General features: G+C 24.8%; 6 protein-coding genes, 1 long non-coding RNA gene and 1 other non-coding gene across 14 annotated transcripts; 7 read left to right on the top strand and 1 right to left on the bottom strand.

The window, feature by feature from the left end:
• The first annotated feature begins 21 nt into the window (after positions 1-21).
• On the top strand, positions 22-2,530 carry LOC550738 (NEDD4 family-interacting protein 1-like). Its single transcript, XM_623129.6, has 6 exons — positions 22-223; positions 642-788; positions 850-990; positions 1,075-1,198; positions 1,315-1,500; positions 1,568-2,530. The coding sequence occupies exons 1-6, from the start codon at positions 197-199 to the stop codon at positions 1,669-1,671; spliced, it is 729 nt and encodes a 242-aa protein (XP_623132.1). The 5' UTR covers positions 22-196; the 3' UTR covers positions 1,672-2,530.
• Positions 2,531-2,661: 131 nt separating this feature from the next.
• TRNAQ-CUG lies at positions 2,662-2,733 on the top strand. The gene has a single exon. It is a non-coding gene; the product is annotated as a tRNA-Gln (tRNA).
• Positions 2,734-3,968: 1,235 nt separating this feature from the next.
• On the top strand, positions 3,969-5,601 carry LOC100576706 (peptidyl-prolyl cis-trans isomerase D). Of its 2 annotated transcripts, none has more exons than XM_006568975.3 (6): positions 3,969-4,127; positions 4,224-4,361; positions 4,448-4,735; positions 4,811-4,945; positions 5,032-5,283; positions 5,360-5,601. In XM_006568975.3, the coding sequence occupies exons 2-6, from the start codon at positions 4,254-4,256 to the stop codon at positions 5,576-5,578; spliced, it is 1,002 nt and encodes a 333-aa protein (XP_006569038.1). In that variant the 5' UTR covers positions 3,969-4,127; positions 4,224-4,253; the 3' UTR covers positions 5,579-5,601. The 2 variants fall into 2 exon arrangements, with proteins under 2 accessions (XP_006569038.1, XP_003251298.1); XM_003251250.4 differs by having other exon boundaries at positions 4,043-4,127; positions 4,437-4,735.
• Positions 5,602-6,197: 596 nt separating this feature from the next.
• LOC726438 (centrosomal protein of 97 kDa) lies at positions 6,198-12,282 on the bottom strand. Of its 3 annotated transcripts, XM_006568973.3 has the most exons (13): positions 12,193-12,282; positions 11,782-11,933; positions 11,468-11,626; positions 11,287-11,388; positions 10,965-11,161; positions 10,663-10,746; positions 10,262-10,557; positions 10,007-10,099; positions 9,331-9,522; positions 8,647-9,249; positions 8,438-8,570; positions 8,153-8,366; positions 6,198-8,062 (listed from the first exon to the last, which is right to left on the bottom strand). In XM_006568973.3, exons 1-13 carry the CDS (start codon positions 12,203-12,205, stop codon positions 7,484-7,486), a joined length of 2,817 nt encoding a protein of 938 aa, XP_006569036.1. In that variant the 5' UTR covers positions 12,206-12,282; the 3' UTR covers positions 6,198-7,483. The 3 variants fall into 3 exon arrangements, with proteins under 3 accessions (XP_006569036.1, XP_026302271.1, XP_026302272.1); XM_026446486.1 differs by lacking the exon at positions 12,193-12,282 and having other exon boundaries at positions 11,782-12,031; XM_026446487.1 differs by lacking the exons at positions 10,007-10,099; positions 12,193-12,282 and having other exon boundaries at positions 11,782-12,031.
• On the top strand, positions 12,218-17,361 carry LOC726428 (probable RNA-binding protein EIF1AD). 2 transcript variants are annotated; one of them, XM_006568972.3, is made up of 3 exons: positions 12,218-12,346; positions 16,703-16,975; positions 17,054-17,361. In XM_006568972.3, the coding sequence occupies exons 1-3, from the start codon at positions 12,263-12,265 to the stop codon at positions 17,252-17,254; spliced, it is 558 nt and encodes a 185-aa protein (XP_006569035.1). In that variant the 5' UTR covers positions 12,218-12,262; the 3' UTR covers positions 17,255-17,361. The 2 variants fall into 2 exon arrangements, with proteins under 2 accessions (XP_006569035.1, XP_001120246.1); XM_001120246.5 differs by lacking the exon at positions 12,218-12,346 and adding an exon at positions 12,586-12,725.
• On the top strand, positions 12,814-16,549 carry LOC411763 (DNA polymerase subunit gamma-1, mitochondrial; the record flags this gene model as incomplete). The annotated part of the gene is made up of 1 exon (XM_006568971.3): positions 12,814-16,549. A coding segment is annotated over one exon (3,666 nt), but the record flags the coding sequence as incomplete, so codon positions are not given.
• Positions 17,362-18,263: 902 nt separating the features above from the next.
• LOC726393 (capa receptor-like GPCR) lies at positions 18,264-22,634 on the top strand. 3 transcript variants are annotated; one of them, XM_026446382.1, is made up of 7 exons: positions 18,264-18,969; positions 19,095-19,432; positions 20,904-20,994; positions 21,095-21,294; positions 21,379-21,630; positions 21,735-22,059; positions 22,160-22,634. In XM_026446382.1, the coding sequence occupies exons 2-7, from the start codon at positions 19,156-19,158 to the stop codon at positions 22,398-22,400; spliced, it is 1,386 nt and encodes a 461-aa protein (XP_026302167.1). In that variant the 5' UTR covers positions 18,264-18,969; positions 19,095-19,155; the 3' UTR covers positions 22,401-22,634.
• Positions 22,635-23,381: 747 nt separating this feature from the next.
• Positions 23,382-24,724, top strand: LOC100576808. The gene is made up of 2 exons (XR_001706543.2): positions 23,382-23,845; positions 23,941-24,724. It is a non-coding gene; the product is annotated as an uncharacterized LOC100576808 (long non-coding RNA).
• The last annotated feature ends 149 nt before the right edge of the window (positions 24,725-24,873 follow it).

The following is a 24,873-nucleotide window of genomic DNA, read 5'->3' as shown; positions in this document are numbered from 1 at the left end:
GTTTGATAAAGATAATGATAGACGTGAAAATGTAGGGAAATCTATATTCACGGCGATACAGCTTTGCCAGCTGTCAGCCATCGATTGTAAGAACTTTTGCTGGCTAAGAAAGAAGCGTTACCTACAAAAACAGTATTTTTATTTCTTCTAAATAATCAAAATAATTCACTCGCGATTCATATAAATTTCACCAGAAATGGATAGTAATATTCATTATAATATGGTATGTTTTATAAATGATGAACTGATAATATATTTTTCATGTGCAATATTTTAAATACGCTAATGAACAATTTACAATTTGTCTCAAATTGCCAATATGTTTTTTATTTAATAAATATATTTTATATTTATTAAAATAATATTTCTATATATTATAATATCACTTGTGCATGAATACTGGCATGCAAATATTGATAAAAACATTGTCTTGTGCAATTGTCGTTTGTTTTTTGAAAGTAATTTTGTATAAAAAATTAAGTCCAATAAAAAACTACCTTTTCTTTGTTATATTATTTAAATTTTCTTAATATTGGATATTAAAAAAAAATAATATTTTTAGTGATATTAAAAACATATGATCTATTTAAGTAAGTCTTATTATGAAATATTAAAGATAAGTGATTATAATTTAATTTTAGCCTTTACAAACAAACAGTAATTCAAATGGAGAACCATCATCTCAAAATGAAATACCTACATTAAATGTAACTTTACCAATCATGCAAAATGATATAATTAATTCAGGAAATATTGCTGCAGCACAAACTTCAATTGAAAATCGAATGGTATGATATAAATTTGTTATTATATGTTTAAAAATTATTATTAAGGAAATTATAAGTATAGGCTGAAGGAGAAGAAATTCCACCTCCAAAGGCAGATTTTTCTGCTCCACCACCGTATGAAGTAGCCACAAAATTACCTAGTTATGAAGAAGTACAACGAGAAAAAACATTACAAGGGGAACCTTATCCTCAAATGCACATGGTAAATAATAATAATTATATTATTATTACTAATAATAATATTAAAAATTAAATATACATTATATCATTAATTAATATTTTATAGCCTGAAAATATTAGAACATCACCAAGGCCTTTAACAATTCTGGCTATAGATACTGAAGCTGCAGAAGGAGATCCAGAAAGTGGTTTACTTGGCACTGATTTTATGTTCTTTACAGCATTTTTGGGTAAATTTTAGATATAAATATTAATAAAATTATTATAATATTTAATTATCGTTAATTTAATAATCTTATACTAAAAAATAAAAAAATATATATTTTACATAAATTTTTTATTACAGTTGCATTTTTATTTAATTGGATTGGATTTTTACTTTTGATGTGTTTCTGTCATACAATTGCATCTCGATATGGAGCACTATCTGGTTTTGGTCTATCTTTAACAAAATGGACACTAATTGTTAAACATTCCACTGATCTTGCATCACGTGAAAATTCATGGCTATGGTGGTTGATAATGGGATTTGGTTAGTATTTTGTTATTGATATTATTCCTATATATTTGTATTAATATAAAATTCATTTCATTTTTAGGAGTTTTGATTTGTGCACGAGCTATTGTTCAATATTTGAACATTAAACGTGGTTGGAGATTATTGCCTGGAAGTGCTCAGGAACGTTTACTATTTTTTTATTAAGCCATTAAATCTGCACTTTTATGTAACTTGGCTTTAGAACAAACATTTCTATTTGGGGTTGTATTTGTACAATATATAATCTACACCCTTTAAAAACATTACTTTATATTATATTGGCTATATATTATTCTATTATTAGAAAAAAATTAAAATTATTAAAACTATTTGCCAAATTTGCTTATACACTTACATATGAGATAAACAAGGCAAGATAAAAACAGAAATAAGATAATTTTTGCACACTATTTTATGTACTAGTGTCACATATATAAAATAAAATGTAAATTTTTATTGCTCAAATAGTATGGACAATGCTTTAATGTGAGATATTATTAATTTATACATTATTCACTTAAATACGAATTGTTTTGAAACATTTAGAATGTATAAATTTATTACTTATAAAATTAAAATCATGAGTAAAAAATTTATTTTGGAAAAGGGAAAACATATAATCATTGTCCTTAGACAGGTATTAAAATATAAAAGTTCTAATAGTGATATTGTGTAATACCTGTTAGTACTAGATAAGCTTTTAGAATTTTGAATATGATCTATATACTGATAATATCAATTGCTTGTTTGTATATTATTATAATTTATAGAGAGAATTCTTATTGAATTTGAAAATATAAGTTACTCATATAAATTATACAGATGTATGGGTATATATATGTGTATGATATGTACACATACATAAATGTATAAAAGAATTGCTACAAATCTACATATATGCATTATATGTTATACTGTCAAAAACTTCATTGTTATATACTTATTACAACAATATAAAAAGCTAATGTGTCTTATATTTTTTTATCCACAATTATGTAAATATATTTTTTCGTATTGATTTTAACTCAGATTTAAATTATTATAAATTATATTTTAATTATAAAATATATAAAATAATAGATATTTGTATATATGTATTTTTTTAAATATAATTTTTAAGTTTATATAATATATAAATGAAACGTATACACAAAAGGTCCCATGGTGTAATGGTTAGCACTCTGGACTCTGAATCCAGCGATCCGAGTTCAAATCTCGGTGGGACCTTCTTCAATGTTATTTTGCTATCATAATAAATTCAAATAGACTTTTTGTCATGAAATGATTATAATAATTATAAATTATGTAAATTTTATTATCTAAAATAAAAAATACTGATATATTAAAATTAAGAAAATAAAATAATATTATAAGTATTAAGAGTGGGCTTATCAATAATATAGAATAGTCCTAAACTAAATATAATATAGATATAAAATTCAATACATTTTTATATAATACTCATTTATAATACATTATTGTTTTTTGTATAATTATAATGTAAAATAAAATAATGAAGCATCATGATAGTTGAACATTAAAATAGTAATAAATTTTTATTACTATATAATAATTAATTAAAAAAAAAAATATTAATATTTTGACAAGGTATTATATTAATTTTTTAAACGAATTTTAAATTCTAAGAGATCAGGTGTTTTAAAAATTTTATAAAGAAAAATTTTATAATTATATAATTATTAATTTTGATAATATTGATTCATGAAAAACAAGAAACAAAAATAAATTTATTATTTCATGAAATTTTATTCCATCTTCTAAAATACCTATCTTCTTAGATAGAGCTGATAATCAATTCTTGTTATATCTTCATTCTTTTTCTACTATTTGCAATCTTTATTTATATGCGTTTTATTTGTAACACTCTAGAGATGGCGCTAATTTCTATATTTTTATCCTATTTCTATCTTTTTCTCAATAATGTCTTCTTGACTTTATTTATTCTTGGCACGTAATTATTTATGAGGTATAGAATATCAATTGACATTTTCATAATTTCTCTTTTAAAATGTATCATAATCTTTAATGTAAAATTACTATTCCAATAATTTATTTCATATTAGTTTATGTAAATATAATCATGAATAAAATATAATATTTCATATAAAATATTCTATATTTGTTCCCTTTTTTTTATTGAAATTTAATTTTAATTTCAATTAATATTATAATTTTATTCTAAGCTTAATCTTAAGAATGATATTAAAATAATAAATGAGTTCTTTTTTTTTCTCATATTGGGAAAAAAATATATATTGAATTAGAATATATTAGAATATATTAGATTTATTTTGTATCATGTTTGTATTTGAACTCATCGTTTTAAATTATATAGAATAATAAAATTATTAATTTTTTTAAAATCAAAATTTCAATTATATATTTCAAATAGCATAACAAAAAATTTCATAAGATGTTAAATCTATGATATAACATGTTTATGGTAATAAGCTTAATAAGCAAACAAGATTTGAAAAATCTAATTCATATATGGATAAATATTATTAGTTAAAATATGGAAATTTCATTAACGAATGAAAACAATAATTGTAAAAAAAATCCAATTGTATTTTTAGATATAGCAATTGAATCTGAAAAAGGTAGGGTTATAATCATAAAAATAAACAAGTCAATTTTTAATGTATATTATTTTTTTTTATATTTCATTTAATTTAAAAATAATTTATGTAATACAGTTGGAAGAGTTGTGATAGAACTTTTTAAGGATGTTGTACCTCGAACAGCAGAAAATTTTCGTGCATTATGTACTGGAGAAAAAGGTATTGGAATTAATGGTAAAAAGTTACATTATAAAGGATCAACATTTCATAAAGGTATAATAAAAATAATATTTTCTAAAAATGATATAAAAAGATTAATATTTAATGAAAAAGTTTTGTATGGTTCAGTATTATCACAGGTTATGATCCAAGGTGGAGATATAATAAATTTTAATGGGACAAGCGGGGAAAGTATATATGGAATAAAATTTGAAGATGAACATTTTGGACTTACTCATTCATCAGGAGGATTACTAAGCATGGTAAATGAAGGATATCCAAATAGCAATAGTTCTCAGTTTATAATTACTATTTCAGCCACTTCACATTTGGATAATACCAATGTAGTATTTGGTAAAGTTTTAAAAGGAATGGGTGTTGTATTAGAAGTATCTCAAATTAGAACAGTTAATGATATACCAGTTGAGGTAAATAAGTATTTTATTTAATTTTTTATATTTGAATTTAATTATTATTAATTCTATGAATATTTTTTATTATAGAAAATATATATAATTGATTGTGGTGAATTAAAAGGAGATCAAAATTGGGGTATGGAAGAAAATGATGGTACAGAAGATGTTTTTACTGCTTGGCCAGAAGATTGGAATTATTCTAGACATATTAAACAACTTGATGTAAGAGTCTTTGTCATATATATTTCTATTACAAAAAATAATTATTTTTTGTAATTATTTATGTATACATTTATGGATATTTATAGTATAAATATATGATGGAAGTTATTAAGAAGATAAAAGATTCAGGAAATTATTATTTCTTACGAAAAAATTATGTAGATGCAGGCAGAAAATATAAAAAAGCATTACGATATTACAAGTGGATGATAAAGACAATAGATGTATCTAATTGTAATGAATTAATGATGAATATTAAAGTGACTCTATTACTTAATCTTGCTGCTGTTAAATTGAAAGAAAAGGATTATCGTGAAGCTTTAAAGCTTTGTTCAAAGGTAAAATATAAATATAAATATAATTGAATATAAGTTATAAATATTTTGAAGTATCTAATAAAAATTTTATATTTAGGTTTTACAATTAGAGAAGAACAATAGTAAAGCTTTATTTCGGAGAAGTCAGGCACATATGGGACTAAATGAATATAATTTAGGTTTAGCAGATTTAAAGCAAGCATTATTAGAATCTCCTAATAATAAAGATATTTTATTAGAGATTGATAAAGTTAAAAGAGTTATGAATTCATACCTAGTAATTGAAAAAGCTTCTTGTCAAAGAATGTTTAAATGAAAATATTTTTTATTTAGTATTTTATAAAATAAAATTGTGTAAATATATTTTTTATCTATATTTTAAATTAAAAATAAAAGTAAAATCATTTTTATATATTATATATTATATATTAGTGTTTTTTAAAAAAACATTGTAAAATAATTGTATTTTAGCTAAAATTATTAAAAAAATTTTGTACATAAAAAAATATCTTAAATAAATATCGATATTCATTTTTACTTTTTTTGATAAATATCATTTATTTTCATTTAAGCATTTTTATTATTCAATAACAATCTTCATGTACAATGTACAAGAAGAAGCAAAAGCATTATAATTGTTGAAAATATATTGCTGTGAATATTGTTCTTAAAAATATATTTTGTATATATTTTGTTAAAAGTTATTAAGTATAAAAGGAACATGTGAAGCATGCTTATATCACATTAAATATCTATTTTGTATAGTAAACTTGTTGTTATAAAAATTTAATTATATTTGAATAATTATTTTTTATCATAATTTAAAAGAATGCATTCCAATATAAAATTTTAGGATATTATAATGGAGGGAACAGATTAAATAGATCATGTACAGAAATCAATTATATAAAAGAGTAAATATTATTACAAACATCTATTCATGTGTATGTCTTATTTATTTAACATTTATATTAAGTTCTTAACAATTCTGAGCATCGAATGTCTTATGTGACGCAATAAGTCACACAAAATAAATTTTAAGTAAGAGTTTTAGTAAGAGCTCACATATAGTTTCTTTCATTGTAATAATATTCTTACAATATGATTTATTTTATGGAAATGTTTTTAATAATAAAACTTAATTAATATACATATAAACAAATTTTTGTAGTGTTCTTTGTCATAAACAAAAACTCATTTTTTAACAATTAATTCGTTTTCGTTGAAAGATTTTATTTGTTTTAATAACACTGTATATCTATGTAACAAGTTTAGTTAATATCTACAGCAATTATATGTAGTTTTTGTAGTGACTAGATTAAAAATGTTTTCATTATTACCTACATTTTAGAATAACATTGATTCTTTCTAGAATTTATACTTTTAAATAAATAAATAAATAAAAAAATAAATACATACAAAACAATAATTATCTAGGTAATATTATCCAAGAAATTTCTTAGCAAAACTTAAAAATATTAAGGAATGCATCACATATCAAAATTCTTATTTGTGTGTTTATAAATATTTCAATCTGAGAATTGACGAATTCTGACATTGGAATTCATGACATTAAATACATCATTTCTTCTGTACAGTAATATTTTTATGATATTTTAAAGAAGGAGCAAAGCTTTTTGTAAGACATATAACATTCTTAATACATTTTATACATCGATGAATTTTTTAAAAGCCAGATATGTGGACGGAAAAATTTCAAAATTGCTTTAATGACCACGATGTACATAATAAATTAACTTAATGAAATGATTGTTTAAAACTATAGTCTTTGGTACTTTTTCTTTTTAAATGTATTCTATGATAATCTTTTGAACTTTGATGAGTTTGATTTTAAAATATTATAGATACAATATAATTAAAAGCATTAAATTTTGTAATCTGAATATAATTAAGACTAGTTTTTGAACTTATGTACAATGAGTATTTTTAGTTAAAAATGTATTAATGTCATTCATTCATACGTTAGATTATTCATTGAAATTTATGTTTGTTTCTTATTACTTTTGTTCAAGGCTTTTAACTTTATATCTTCGTTCTTTTTGTTATTATTTTCTATATGTTTCTCAGATTAATTCATTCATTCATATATTAAATTATTTATTAGAATTTATGTTTTTTCTTATTATTTTTGTTCAAGGCTTTTAAGTTTGCACGTTTATTCTTTTTCTTACTATTTTCTATATGTTTTTTCAAATTAAAGTTATTCCTTTTCAATTTCTTCTGAACTATTTTCCTTTTTCAAGTTCATACAATTTTCTGTTTTAATTTCTGTTTCAATTAAATTGTGCAATTCTTTACATAATGTTTCCTCACAAACTTCACCATTTATAACAGCATTATCAATTACATCATATTCATTTTTTACATCATGTTCTACTACATCTTTGAAATCAGGTTCTATAATCTCTTCACAACTTTTAAACATATCAGGATGATCATTTGAATTTAACACTTCGGGATTTTCATTAGAGTTTAGAATGTCAGTATTAACTTCATCATCTGTTGTATCAGTGGACTGAGATACTTTTTTTAAAACGCTATCAATCAAATTAGATGCAAAACTTTTATTTTCATTTCCTTCATGAATTGTTTGATGAATTGGTAATGTTTGTGGTCTATGTGGACGGGCGTAAGGAAATAAATTTTCTTCGCCTGCTGGAGTATGAACAGCTGAAATTTCTGTTTGAGTTGCAACACCATTATCAATAAGATTGGATTTTGATTGCATACTCGACATACATCGTTTAATTTCTGACATAGAATCTTGTAATTGTTGAACCTATATATATATACATATACATATATAAAGCAATTTTTAAAAATCATTTTTAAATCATTAATAATTTTAAAAATATAATTGATATATTACCTGACTATGCAATAAATTACATGTTTGTGTTAAATTAGTTACAACATCTACATTTTGTGCAATATTTTCATTGTCATTATTTGTAGAATCTCGACTAGGTTGGAGACTAACAACTTTTTTCCACAATGCATTAATTGCTTGCATTTGCAATAACTGTAGTTTATGTTCACTTTCTAAAGCAGTTCTAGTGGCTTCCATATCAGTAGTTAGTTTCCTAAAAGATTAATAAATTATACAATATTTTGGGAAAGATATTAAATTGAATTAAAGAGAAAACGATCATACTGAATATACTTATTTGTTCTTATCATTTCAATAGTTTTCAGTATAGTAGTTGCTTTTTTATTAAGATTTCTTGTATGATATCCTCTCCACATTCTTTGAATACATATTGCTGCTTTTTCAGCTTCATCTTGATCTATTTTAGAAATAAAAAATTATTTTATTCTAAAAAATTTTTACATTTATTTAAAAAAAAAAGAAAAAATAATTACCTTTATTGTCTTCTTGTCTTCGTTGAATAGCTCTATGTCGAATACTATCTAATTTTGCTTGACATACTTCGCTATCTTCATCACTACTTTGAGTAGCATTATCAGCATCTCCATCTCCATTTTTTTTAATAACATTGCTTTTAATTTTATCATTTGTACTCTTTAATCTTTGTATATTTCTGCCTAAATTTGGTGAATTTTTTGTATTTCGTTTGGCAGGCAATGTTTTGCTTTGAACATAATTATTAATTTTCACACTATGGGGACATTTATTACTAGTATTTGTAATAATAGGTTTAGCAATATTTGGTTTTCCAATAGTACAATTTGTTGCTGAATTACTTTTTACAAGTGCATTTGCTTTAATAGAAGTAAGATTTGTTTTTGCCATTGGATTTACTGTATTTATTATAGGAATTGCTTTGCTATCTCCATCACAAGTAGGTTTGTTTGGCACTGTAATTTGACATGGTGATGTTAATTTACTTGGTGGAGTTTTTGCTAAAACTCGAGAAAGACCAGATGGTGGACGAAAATCTGGACTCATTAAAGATTCTGGAACTGGTACTAGTTTTGTTGCAGCTTGTAAAGGACTTGATGTTTCTGCAAATCGTTTTTAATTATGTATATTTATTTAATAAATATAAATACAAATGCTAATAATTGATAACATTTATTATATACCTTCTGTATCAACAGTATTTGATGCTTTATTATTTAAAGTATTGCAAAGCATATTTGGATCCAAACTTTGAGTCATTAAGGATTCTTGATCTTCAGGTAATAATGTATGGCATGAAGAAACTATAGTATCGGTATGACAACTAGATACCATTCTATCTGGTGACCTTATTCTTAATGAATTTCTTGATGAACCTAATTAAATATCATCTATTTTTATAAATTTTTAATTTTATTAATTATTACATATTTAATTATATTTATATATTTATTACTAAGGCAGAAGCATGCAAATAATTAATAATTTAACTATGAATAAATAAGATAAAAATTGTGAACTATGTGAAATATATTTCCAAATCGTCAAATGCTAATATGCTAAACAAATTTTCTAATTAGCATCATTATCATAACATTGCAATTTTTCATTCTCCAAAGTCATTTGCGCTATAAGCTTAAAAACGTAATCACATAAAAATGTACTATAAACTATAGGCATAGAAAAGATAAACATATGCATTAATCCAAGATAAAATTTTTTCAAAATGTATTATATTTTTATTATTACTCAATTCTAAATTTATTATTTTAAATTATAAATAATATTTATCTTAGATTTTTACAGATGCTTATAATGCAATATAGTCGTATGATTAATTTTCATTTTGACTTTGGATACCTTTACAAGGTGAATGGCACACACAGTACTTTGCTTCATAAAATTTTGGTGATTGTAAGCATTTATCTTCATAGTATGTCAACATTGGCGCAACTAGAGAAAATACATTATAACTAGGATATATATATGCATGACGACTGGAAAGTGTACATCACTACTAGTCCACGTTTTATAATTAATAAGAAAACTTTAAACAAATTTTCATTGTATTCACAATAATAATAAAGAAAATTAAGTCAATTAATCTTAACTCACTGGCACGTCTAGGAGAACTTGTCCTGTTATGACTAAGTCTACGCCTAGTGGCTGGAGAAGGACTCATTCCGACGCTACTTAAGCTGTGCACACTTCCAGTATCACTTTGTTGATTTAATTGTTGTTGATGATGTTGTGCTTTACTTAAAATCAGCCTTAGCTTCCTGTCAGTTTCATTTTCTAAGGATTCACCAGAAAGTGGACAAACTGATGCTAAATATTGTGCAAGTAATGCATGTTCGCCAACACGGAATTGTCTACCACGTCCCTGAGAATATAGCCACTCTGCTTTTAAACTGAGTGACCATAATTTCAAATAAATTTTAATTCTTTAAACTAAATAAAATTCTGTATATAATTAAATTATATATCATGACTAATGTATCTAAAAAGATACCCACCTTTCAATAGGATCAACAGGATAGCCATCAATTGATTTCAAGCTCATACACCAATTGATAACAAAAGGTCGATAATCAAAACCACTATAAGCTATTTGTTAAGAAACTATAGTAAATCTACAATTATAAATATTTTTTATACCTAGAGCTTTCTACAAGCATAGATAAAAAATAACTCTATAAAATGAGAACATCTAGAATAATGAGAATGTTATAAATATATTTCTGCTATCTAATCTGATTTCTAAAATCTAAATTAACATTATTAACATAAATTATATAATTACATATAAAAAGGATACGTACTATTACCTGTCATACTAACACATGGATTATTAGCAATTGAAAAATTTATTAAATTTTTTAAATTAGCTAAATGTGACATTTCATTTAAATCAGTAATGTTATTATTTGCCAATGTAAATGTTTCTAAAGAAGTAGGTAAATAGCGTTCACATTGTCTTAATGTTATTATACGGTTGTTATGTAAAAATAATTCCTAAAATACCATTAATTTTATTAGAATTAAAATTAAAAATCATATATTTTATTTTTATTATTATATTATATATTCAATATAATTGAAAAAAAATATAAATTTTAAATTTTAATATTTATAATTACTTTTAAGTTTCGTAGATAAGATATGTCTGAGATATGACTGATACTATTTTCAGACAAGTCCAAATGCTCCAACTTAGTATTTGTGTGCAAATGTTCAATAGACTAATAGATTAATATAATGTTATAAAGATTGAATAATTTATAATATCATATTAAATATATTAAAAAATTATATTTATACCTTTATATTATTACCAGCTAAACAAAGTGTATGTAAATTTATCATATCCTTTATACCTTCTATGGTTAAAATACCATTATTTGCTAGATTAAGAGTTACAAGATTATGTAACTTTGATACTCCATACATACGTAGCAATTGATTCCTTACTATTGATAACTGAAATAATTTAATTATAAAAATTTTAATTGATCAATTATTCAATATATTAAAAGTAATAATTAATATTTATATGATATATTATAAAAATAAATAAATATATATAATATATATACATAAATTTTATCTCATATATGTTGTCATAAACATATTACCTTGGTAATTCTATGGTAAGAATCAAGATTATCAAGACGCTGGAGTTCATTATCGTCAATGATCAATGTGCTAATATCTGCATCAGACGGACAACGAGGAAGCTTCTTTAAACCTTGACCACTTAGATCGAGTGTATCGCATACTAAGGATTCTGTATAAGTTAAATTAATACAGTGTTTCACTATTATTAATTTAAATAAACACATAAATATCTAAATATAAAATAACAGAAAATGTCAAAAGGCAAGTATAAGAACACAATAAAATTGTAGCATTCTTATATACATATATATATAAATTAAATTTACAAAACTTGTAAAAAATCAAAATATTTTAGAAATATCTAAATTGTTTTTATGAAGACAATTAATATAAGAATTGTATAATATAAATATTAAATTTTTGCTAACCCGTCGAAGCCATGATGAACACAATAAATTGGTAGACGCTATGAAGATGTCGCTGTAATCACTATAGTAAATGCTTAAAAAATACCGGAATTGTATACATTACGAAATATTCACATTTCTCTTTATTTTTCTACAAAAATATAAGAAAAATAAGGTAATATTATAATATCATACTATTATTTTTTTAATCACATTTATTTTATTTATTTTTATTAATAATATTTTTTCACAATAAATTTATATTGATATTTTTATTTAAATAATTTTTATTGAAATAAAAAAATATTATATAATTAACATTGTAATAATATTATATTTATAATATACAAATTAAAATAAATAATAATTATACATCTAATTAAAATAAATAATAAATAAATGATTTTAAAATTCAAAAAAATGTTAATATGGCAACTTAAAAATTTAATATTACTATTGACTCAAGTCAAATTACACATATCACAAATTAAGTTAAAATTATTAGGCTGTTAAACATTCTCATTACTTTTTAAAATATAATTTATAAATAACAGGTAAGATTTTATGATTCTATAATTAATTAATAACATATCTTTTATATGTTTTCGTAAATTAACGCCACGTGTTAATTTTGTTGTGTGAAATTATAAAAGAACTAAATTAATAATGAAACGTTATTTAATTAATATACGTAATATCCATGGTCCCAAATATATTATTATAAGTCGCAATATTAGTGAAATTGCAGGCAAGCAATTTACAAAAAAAATTATTAACAGAAAATATAAGTCTCTTTTAACCTCAAAGAAAAATACTAATTCATATAATAAAAATTATAAAAACGTTAATAATAAAAATTATATTTTTAATGCACCACTTATATCAAATAAAACTCAAATAAATGACAAATTAATATCTAAAAATTATGAACAATTGTTACCTTCAATAAATAATATGAATAATAATTATAATAATGCTTTAAAACATAAAGATATACAAACATTAGAAAATAAAGAAGAAGAAATTTGTAATGAAAGAATTAGTGAAAACGATATAAGAATTAATGAAATTAATATACAAATGCTTCCGAAATCGTTACATAAACAGATATTTAAAAATTCTGAAACGCCACAAAAAATATCAAAAGAAGAAATACAATCTATAAAAAATAATTTGCACTCATATGGAATAAAAATAGAAGATGCAACTAGACTGCCTAAGGTTGATATTAAAATACCTCTTTTGGAAGGAGATGATATTGAACAACATTTTTATAATATCGGAAAGGCACAAATTAAACCTTATTTAAAACTTATAAAAAATATTATGAAAAATATTCCTCAAATGCCAAATCAATGGATATTGAATGAAGGATGGACAAGATATACTGTTGATAACATACAAAAAGTAGATTATCCTTTAGAAGATGCTATTATTTTTGATGTAGAAGTTTGTATTAAAGAAGGTTCTTTACCAACATTAGCAACTGCAGTAACTAATAAAGCATGGTATGGTTGGGTATCAAAATCTCTAATTGATGGTGTAAGCAGAAACTTTGAAGGAAAACAATATACTATGGATGAATTAATACCAATGGAAAGTATAATTACTGAACGTGGTGAAAAATTAACTTCTTTTCATAAAAAGCCAAAAATTATAGTTGGTCATAATGTATCATTTGATAGAAGTAAAATTAAAGAGCAATATTGGTTGAAACAAACAGGATTAAGATTTATTGATACAATGTCACTTCATATATGTATTGGTGGAATTAACAGTTATCAGAGATCTATTTTAAATTCTACAAAGAATACAGAAGAAAAATGTAATTTAGAGATGCAAACTTCATTAAACAATTTGGCGGATATTCACAAATTTTATTGTGGTTCTGAAATAAATAAAAATGTCAGAGAAGTATTTATAAATGGAACTTTGAAAAACATTAAAGAAGATTTTAATTCTTTGATGATTTATTGTGCAAATGATGTAATTGCAACTCATAATGTTTTATGTAAATTATTTCCTATTTTTGAAGAAAGATTTCCTCATCCTGTTACTTTAGCAGGAATGTTAGAGCTTGGTACTGCATATCTGCCAATAAATTCTAATTGGAAAAAATATTTAAATGAATCAGAGACTACATTTGAAGATTTAAATTATGAAACAAAAATTGTTCTTACTAAAAGAGCTAATGCTGTTTGTAAACTTTTGCATAATAAAAAATATAAAGAAGATTTATGGATGTGGGATGAAGACTGGAGTACACAAATGGTTAAAGTAAAAACACAATCTTTAAAAAAAAATTTAAAAAATATATCTCAAATACAAAATGCAAAAAGAAAAAAAGAAACAAAAACTCAAAGTTATTTAACAGATGATGAAGATGAAGAAGATCCTTTGGAAAAAAAATTTGCTTACTTGACAGAGACAAGAAAGTTTTTACCTTTAAAATTACCACATATGTCAGGATATCCTGCTTGGTATCGAAAACTTTGTTTCAAAATAAATGATGAAAATTGGTCTCCAGGTCCTCAAAACATAAGCATTTCTAAGCAAATTGTTCCAAAACTTTTAAATTTGACATGGGAGAATTTTCCATTACATTACATAAAAAATAAAGGTTGGGGTATTTTAGTTCCTCATACTAATGATTTAAATATTAAAACTAAAATACCTTTAAAACAGCTTTTAGCTCAATGTGCTTTACCTAAAAAAGAATATTTATCAGATGAAATATGTGATGACACAATGTCAACAATGAATAAAGAATTGGAAAAAGATCTACATAAAACTGAATTTTGGTATAACAAAAAGAAAAATCCTAATATTCAATCAACTGATATTTATAAAGGCAGTGCACATTGGTGCGATACTAATATAGATAACTGCTGTTATTTTTTTAAATTGCCTCATAAAGATGGGAAAAATTATAATGTTGGTAATCCTTTGAGCAAACATTTTTTGAATAAATTTTCGGAAAATATATTGGGTAGTTCAGACAGAGATGCTGTAGAAATATTGAAAATAGCTAGAATGGTATCATATTGGAGAAATAATAGAGATAGAATTATGTCACAATTTACAATATGGTTTGAGAAATCATATTTATCATGTAGTATTAAAAGTTCTAAAAAATCAATGTGTTATGGGGCAATTTTACCTTTAGTAGCTGTATGTGGGACATTAACTAGGCGAGCAGTAGAACCTACATGGATGACTGCATCTAACTCCGATACTGAACGTGTCGGTTCTGAATTACGAGCAATGATTCAAGCACCACCAGGATATAATATTGTTGGAGCTGATGTTGATAGTCAAGAATTGTGGATTTCGTCCATAATAGGTGATGCTTATTACAAAAAAATTCATGGAGCTACACCATTTGGCTGGATGACATTAATTGGTACTAAAGCTAATGAAACTGATATGCATAGTGTTACTGCTAAAGCAATTGGAATTTCTAGAAATCAAGCTAAAATTATCAATTACGCTAGAATTTATGGTGCCGGCCAAAAATTTGCCGAAACACTCTTGAAACAATTTAATCCGTCCATGACAGATAGTGAAGCTACGTTAAAATCTCGAAAAATGTTTACTATGACAAAAGGAAAAAAGATTTATAAATTAAAACCTGAATATATTAATAATAATAATGATTATGATAAACTTTATTCATCATACGAAGCATACAAACTATCAAAATTACATGGTAAAATAATATCAGAAATGTTTGAGAAAAATAAATGGGTTGGTGGTTCAGAATCTGCAATGTTTAATAGATTGGAAGAAATCGCATGTAATCCTCATCCTGTTACACCTTTTTTGAACTCTAGATTAACTGTGGCGTTAGAAAGTTCAGTAAATGATGAAAAATTTTTACCTACAAAAATAAATTGGGTAGTGCAGAGTGGAGCAGTCGATTTTTTACATTTAATGCTAGTTTCGATGAAATGGCTTATGAAAGATCATGCCAGATTTTGTTTATCATTTCATGATGAAGTGCGTTATTTAGTGCCGTCAAAATATAAATACAATGCAGCGCTTGCCATGCATATTACTAATCTTTTAACTCGATCATTTTGTGCATCAAGATTGGGAATGAATGATCTTCCGATGTCAGTAGCATTTTTTACTTCTGTAGAAGTAGATACGGTTTTACGTAAAGAACCTGAAAATGATTGTATTACGCCATCGAATCCTCATGGTTTAAAAAATGAGTATGAAATTCCTCCAGGAGAAAGCTTGGATATATGGTCTGCTATTGATAAATCTAAAGGTTCTTTGGGACCATGGACTGCAAAACAATAAAATATTGAATTTAATTAATATAATATATAATAAATACGAAAAATAAAAATAAAGATTAATATAAAATTGATATAAATAAAATATAATTAATATAAAAAAAATATAAAAATGATGTGTTCATTAAAAATCATTGAATAATATTAACTAATAATGATAAAAAAAAATGAAAATTTGTTTTAAAACGTAATGTATATAAAATTTTTTGTTTATTTTGATTTTACAGATTAAAATGTCGAAAGCAAGCAAACGAAAGTATATTGTCAAAGAAATCGAAGATTTCAGCATTCCTACAGAATCGCAGTCAATAGTTCGAATTGTAAAATCATGCGGCAATAATCTTCACGAAGTTATTGATCCAGCTGGAATTCAATATCTCATATCTATGCCAGTAAAATTTAGAAAAAATATTTGGATAAAGCAAGGAGATTTTGTATTGGTTGAACCAATTCCAGAAGGGGCCAAAGTGAAAGCTGAAATTGTTAAGATATTAACTCGAGTATGCATCATAGTAAACATATTTTTTTGTGAATATTTTTTAAAAATATTTTTTAAAAATAAAACTTATTTACTACAGGAACATAAAAAATGGTATCGAGAACAAAACTGTTGGCCCCAAGAATTTGATGAAGTTTCAAATTCGAAACAAAGAACAATTAAGGAAGATAGTGATAACGAAGAAGATGATCTTTTTATAAATAATAATAGAAATAGATTATTTCAAAATAGGATAGATAATACCAGTAATATAAGTTCTGAAGAATCTGATTCTTGTTAATGTTTTTGTAATGATATTATAAGTAATAAGTATATAATATTTATATACGAAAGTATTTATATACAAAATTGTTTGTAAAAAGATAAAATAAATATTTTTTAGAATTATGTGTTATATTTTATTTGAAACTTGTCTACAAATTAATATTTTATTTCTATAATAATAATAATAAAAATTTCTATATAATAATAATAAAAAAAAGTATATGATTTAACGAAGTCAAATGTTATCGAAGAAATTATCGCTGCATTGTCTGGTTAATCTTATCGATTAATACGATATTTTGCAATATGATACATAATGTTTCTTTTGTCAATTATGTTTTACCATAAAATTGAAAAATCCTGTCTACTTTTAATATATTGAAAATTTCATCTCTTTAAAAAAAAATATTTAAAATAAAGATAATTTTCTTAAATAAAAAAGATTTTTTAAATAGATATTGTATTATAAATATTGTATCACAGAATAATATTTTTTAATAGTCTTATAAATTACATGAATCGTAAAATATCATCATATCTCCTTGTTGCATTGTAAATCGAAAATTCTTTTATGTTTAATGAATCATGATCATATAGATAAGACAGTGACATAGTAATAAATGTACTTATTTTATAATTAATTTTTATATTCATTATATTCTATTTTGTTTAAACTTTTTTTTGCGATTTATAAATGCTATTTGTCCATTGGATGTAAATTTAATTTTATTGGAAATAAGATATTTTAAATTTAATAAGATACTTTAAATAATAGATAATTTCGCTATTTATAAAAATATAAAAAAAAAAAAATAGAGAAAAAAATTTATTCCTTCAATTCTTTAATTTTATCTAATTAATAATAATAAATATACGAATCAGTGCATTTCAAGATAGTTTGGAGTATAATAATTGAATATGGAAAAAAATCTTAAATCGAATAGAACATTTTAATGAAATATTATAGTGATTTTCTTATCACAAAATCAAGAGATGAGATTATTACGACGAAAGGTGTCCGATCGTTAAGAATGTTGCGTTCACTCGTACAGTACAGTAGTTTGTTTCCAACAGTGATGATTGGCTGATTTAGCTTCAATTTGTCTTCTCCTTTATTTGGATTATTTATTTTGATTTCTTTCTTATGTTAATGAGATCGATTTACGTGCTGAAAGATATACCGTTTATTTATCACCGTGCATTGTTTCTAAATTCTTTTTCCTTTCTTGTAATTCTACATTTACATATTTTTATAAAATAATAAATAAAGTACATTACCGAAATACATTATATTACATAAAAGTCGTGGAATTTTGTGCAAGTGTTTTGTTTTTATTATAATATTATATAATTCGATAATTTGAAAATTTTTCTATTGTTTAATTATATTGTGTATTTTTATTCGTGAGGAAATCCAAATATATCGTTATCTGAAAGAATAAAAATGGAAGTATACGGTGGAACATTAACAAGAAATAATGGACTTAATGTTCGTGCAAAAGTACATGAAATTCAATTTTCAAAATCGAAATGACAAATTGAACAATCTACAACTTAATTTAGATGAAGTGAATATCAAAAAGCAATATCTTTCTGCTATTTTATGCGAAGTGAAACAATTTCACGAAGGAATTTCTTCGATTTGTCTTAAACTGGTGACTTATTAATGATTATAAAGATCGCAATTTGTTGATTCGTCATCAGATTATCAACAGGATATTGTATTTACCGGTGATAATAATTTTCATGATCACGATTTATTCTTAGAATTGTTATAGAAATTTATTTTCTGTAACGTAAATATGCACCATTTTTGATTTCAAATATTCGGCCATCCGATATCCGATTTTTTTTAGCGAAAGATTCCGTTTGATATAAAGGGAGAAAAATTTCATCGACAAACGTGAAAGTTTCATTATGGAAACGTCGGACGATGATTCTTATGATTTTTGGAAGAACTGGGACTTGAAGAATTTAACGGAAGCGGAATATTTGGCCAAAGTACTTGGACCTAAATATTTATCTATGAGGATGGTGATACCGCTCACCATAATATATATGATAATTTTTGTAACTGGTATTTTCGGGAACATCACCACATGTACCGTAATCATAAAAAATCCTGCGATGCAAACGGCCACTAATTACTACTTGTTCAGTCTGGCCATATCTGACCTTATTCTACTTGTATTGGGTGAGTGTCGTTTATGTTTGCTCGTATCGATATGATACCATGTCGATTTTCATTCTCCTTCTTCGTAAAAACAATTTATGAAGGAGCAATATGAAGATAATGAACTTCGATAGACATTTAATAAAGATAAGCGAAAATACAGCGCAATCCCTATATAAGTATTGATTTAATCAACCGAAATTAGATTTACGTTGATCCTTAAAACGATATTTATCCGATTAAATTGCGCCAAATGGACGGTATTTCAATTAAAATTAGTAGCATTATACACAAAAGAGCGGAATATGTTAAGTAAGTAATTAACAGAGATTCTTCTTACGAATTAGACTATGATGTTTAGATTGAGACCGTTTTACCTTTGTTGAAATTTGACGGTAAAGGCTTTAAATTAATCTTCGTCTAATGTGTACACGAGCGATTGTTATCTACTCGATGAATTGTTTGCTGATCGTAACGTCGTTTTTATTTACGTCATTGTAAGAATTTGTTGGGATAAAAATTGAAGACGCGCAAGAGTGTTTGTTTCTTCGACGAAACAATTTTTGACAAATTAAAAGATTTGAAGTAGTTATGAACGTTTACTACTACACGTTTTTTCAAATTTTAATCGTGCACTCGTTACTTGAATTAGATTCGAAATTAAAGATGAGGATAATATGAAACGATAAGAACATCATTTACATAACTATAATGAAATTTAAATACCGCGTGAAACATTGAATTTTTGGTCAAATCGTGGAAAAATTATCGTGTAAATATGTATATTATGAAAAACTAATTTCGGTATAATTTGAAAGATAGAAAAAAAATCGAATTATCATCAAATAAAATTGCGATAAAATATATAATGCTTACATATACATTCGGTATGATCGATATCATGTTACCGATTTTATGAAATATTAAATGTGATTATATAGACATTACTTGTAATTAACATTTATTCGAAAAACATTTATTTACATTTAATTCAATTATTTATTGGTCTAAATAACACATATCGTTTAATTTTTCCATTATTAATATACAAAATCCGAGAATAAATTTTCACTTGATAATTAGCTTCAAATCGATAAGCAATTACTGATCTAAAAAATTGAAAGATAAACAATTTTTGAAATTGTATAGTAAATATTTAATCTCAACATGGGAGCTATAACTTCTTGTCTCTTTAATTTCAACGTGACGTCTACGTGTAAATTACTTTTCAAGCTTAATCAGTTGTAAATCGAGAAAATGAGTTTGTGTACCAGGAAGATATATACGTTTCTCAATTGTTCCGATATAGATGTTTGACGTCAATCGCGTGGTCATTGCAGAAATAAATTACAGATAACTACATATAAAAATATAATAATAAAAAACATACTAAGTGTTAATACGATCGAAATAAAATATCTTAATCTATTGATATTGTCATCCGACAATTTATTCTATTGTTATAGCGCTTTGTCTGATATCTCGCTTTCAGGATTGCCTAATGAGCTGAGCCTGTTTTGGCAACAATATCCATGGGTTCTAGGAGTCAGCCTTTGCAAAATCAGAGCATACGTATCGGAAATGTAAGCAATATATCTTTTAATAAATTAATGTAATAATAATATTTCTAAAAAAAAATTATATATCGCTGATTTCTATTTAAAATTTCACTTTACTTAATAGGTCTTCTTATGTATCAGTTCTTACGATAGTAGCTTTCTCTATGGAAAGATATTTGGCTATTTGTCATCCGCTTCGTGTTTATACTATAAGCGGTCTCAAAAGACCGATACGTTTCATTTTAGCTGCTTGGTTGATTGCACTGATTTCTGCCATACCATTTGCAATTTATACGAAAGTCAACTTGGTCGAATATCCACCAGGTTAATTAAACTTTAATGCATCACTTTATTCACCATTTCTAAATGTACAATTCAATAAGTTTGAAAAAATGTATAATTATTTAGAGTCAGGGAATTATTCGGCCGATTCCGCGATTTGCGCTATGCTTTTACCATATATGCCTGATTTCCCTTTGTACGAGTTGAGTACTATCATATTCTTCTTGATACCAATGCTAATTATCTTAGTGGTGTATACTAGAATGGGTTTGAAAATCAGAAATAGTACGAAAGATACTTTGAACTCTGTGGTGCAAGGCGCTATTCACGGAGATTCGAGACAAATTCAATCTCGAAAATCCGTGATTAAAATGTTAAGTAAGATATTATCTTTGGATTTTTTTTAATTTTAACTTCTTTTTCTTTCTTTCTTTCTTTTTTTTTTTTTTTACAAAAAACATAAATCACAATCGTTGTTCTAGGTGCCGTGGTTATATTATTTTTCATTTGCTGGGCTCCTTTTCACACTCAGCGATTACTCTACGTCTATGCGCAAGAATCTGATTATTATCCAGACTTGAACGAATGGCTATATATTTTAAGCGGATGTCTCTATTATTTCAGTACAACTATAAATCCCATTTTATATAATTTGATGAGCATAAAGTACAGAAATGCATTCAAACAAACAATTTGTTGTAAAACGAGGATAATAGGCAGAAGAAGTTGGGTTACGAGAGAGTCTCAAATATGTAACAACAGTTCGAGCGATAAAGAACGAAATTCAAGCTTCAAATGTTCTATGAGGTAGTAACATTGTTAACGCGGGTGACACAAAAGAAAGTTTTATAAATAATAATAATTTCTGTATGTCATTTAATATACTTTATGATTTTTATGATTTTAGATACACTATTAATCAAGCGAAAGAAATGTTTCGATTTACACCAAGTCAAGAAAACGATGGTAGAGATAAAAACATGAACGATAATGTTTCTCGTAAATCATATATGCTGAAGAAAGAGGATTCCACGTCGAGACCTCTTCTCAATCGAATGCATTCCGCGCAAGAAAAATGGGAGAACAAAAATTTAGAATGCAAAACGAAAGACGAAAAATCCATATCTACATCTAGCAGCATTTTGTAACTTAAATTGTACATTTTTAGATATTAAATTATTGTATATAAAATAATGTTAAATTAAGGTAATTTTAAGTTAAGCATCCATTTTATTTATTTATCTGACGATATATATATGTATATTGTATTTTTAAATTGATTTTTATTCGATTAGTAATTAGTTTAAAAGTAGTTTTAATAGTAAATTGTGAAATTCGTAATGTACACAAGATAGACATAAATAAATAGTATTTTTTCGTCATGTTTTATAGCAACATTTTTATAAAGCAGAAATTCTATAAGAAAGACGAATATAAATCTCTTAGCGTCTAGAAGCGTGAGCAAAGAGTGGCTTCCTGTATCAAAGAATGTCGACACTATTAAATGTGTTTGTTAAAGACGAATCTTTTTCAGGAAATTAATTTAAAAATGTCTGGGACCATGAGAAATATATCTTATAAAATTTTCTTAATATATGACTACTTTTTCCATTAAATTATTTTATTAAATATTCCAAACATATTAAAAATATTTTATTTATTAACAAAGTTAAATTGCAAATATATTCTCTTCATTTTATTTCAATTCCTTGTTTTTATTTATTTATTTCTCTTTTTCATATATATATCTCCACATTGAGAAGAAGTTAATGAAATAAATATGAGAAGAACGTGAAAAATATATAATAAAATTCATAATAATACTATTACTACGAAACGATGAACGTTATTTGAATATTTAAAAATAGTGCATTCTTAACGAAACTTTTTCAAGAATTGTTTAACCGAGAAACAGAATTTAATTAATTTCCAGAGAGTTTTAAATATTGATTGACAAGTTCAAACTTTGTAATAAACGTGGACGAAGAAAATATGATAAAGTTACGTCTGTATAAAGTTTATCATCATGAAAATTAAAGTTATGTTGTTATAAAATATTCATTTCTCGAGTTCACGTATGATCAACAAAAAATTTTACAGTTTATTTAATGGAATTTGCGGACAATCGTGTTGTAAATTAATTCTAGTTCTAAAATTAAAAAAATTATATATTTTTTTTTTCTATTTTACAAGATGAAAAAAACCTAAACATCTATCCGCAAAATAATACAGTAGTAGTGTCCAATAATATTGTCTCTTAAATTGATCTAGAAAATAATTCTTACCAATGATGAACAAATGAATGTGTCAGCAATTTCGTCTGTCCAAATTGTCAAAATGAATGGTATAACCTGAATCGAATTTTCCTTACAATTTTCCGTCCACGATATTCCATCACAAAGAATGTTAGAGACAATATCTGAAGAACATAAAAGTGGCAGTGTTCGAAAAAATAATGTTCGATTTGATAGAATTTTTCTACTCTTTGATAAAATTGCTCATCTTTGTGATAGTCGAATGCTTATTCTCGATATACACGTGCATTATTCGAATAATTTTCATACAATTAACGGGAGAAAAATCATTGCAATGGGTAATATTATTTTCTTACGTAATTAGTATTGAATAACTTGTTAAACTTTATTCATATCCTCCAATATTTTATTGATTTTCCTCTTTACTTTTCAGACTCAACGTTTTCTAATCTACTATTTATCTAAATACTTCCTTGTAAACTGAATAAGGACAAAAAGGAAACGTAATGCTATTATCTCGGTACACGGTAAGAAGACTTCAAAGGTAAAGCGCGAAATACGTGTCGTAAAGAAAATAGGAATTTGTTTCGTATTCTGTTTTCGTTTTTGTCCACGTTCATTCATTATATATAATCTAATAAAATTATTTCTCACTTTTTTTTTATTACTTTTACTATTAACATTAAAAAAAAAATAATTACATTGTGATCTATTTCAATGTCAAGCCATCATATATTTTTCAGTTCATTTTCTACATTTTTATTCTTGGCATGTTGACTTTAATCCTCGATTCGTGTACTTCGCCAATAGAAAAACCTTTCAAATATGAAGATCGTTTCTTGCTCTGCCATTTCAATCAGATACATCTTCCGAAACATGCGAATGAAATTGCTAAATTTAACCGTGATAAAAAGAGAAAATACTTGTTGGTGAAATCTTTGACAAAAAAATCGAAAAAAAAATATGTAGTTCAGTTTTTCCTTCAAAATACCGATTCTGAATCTAACAATTAAATAAAGAAAAGATAACGAAGGTTATTCTATATTTTATTCCGGAATTCTTTCGGAATTATCGAAAGAATTATACAAATAAATGCAAAAATTAGAAACGTAAAAGATAAGATACCTAAACTAATCCAAAAAATATTCAGAGATGGAAGATTCGTGAATAATTACAACATAATACGGAATACAAATTTTAGAGACGCGAAACAAGATTGAAAAAGAAAAAAAACTTGTTGAAATCAAGATCGAACATATAGGAATGTTTATTGATTATATGAGAAACTATGACATTCTTTGTATAACATGAACCGAAATAAATTTATATTTTGACATTATGAAGGTGGTTTTCAATATTGAACAAT

Source organism: Apis mellifera, linkage group LG2, assembly GCF_003254395.2.
Source record: "Apis mellifera strain DH4 linkage group LG2, Amel_HAv3.1, whole genome shotgun sequence".
In the NCBI taxonomy this organism is placed as follows: Eukaryota; Metazoa; Arthropoda; class Insecta; order Hymenoptera; family Apidae; genus Apis; species Apis mellifera.
The sequence above is the reverse complement of the archived record's forward strand: the minus strand, read 5'-3'. Positions and strand labels throughout refer to the sequence as shown.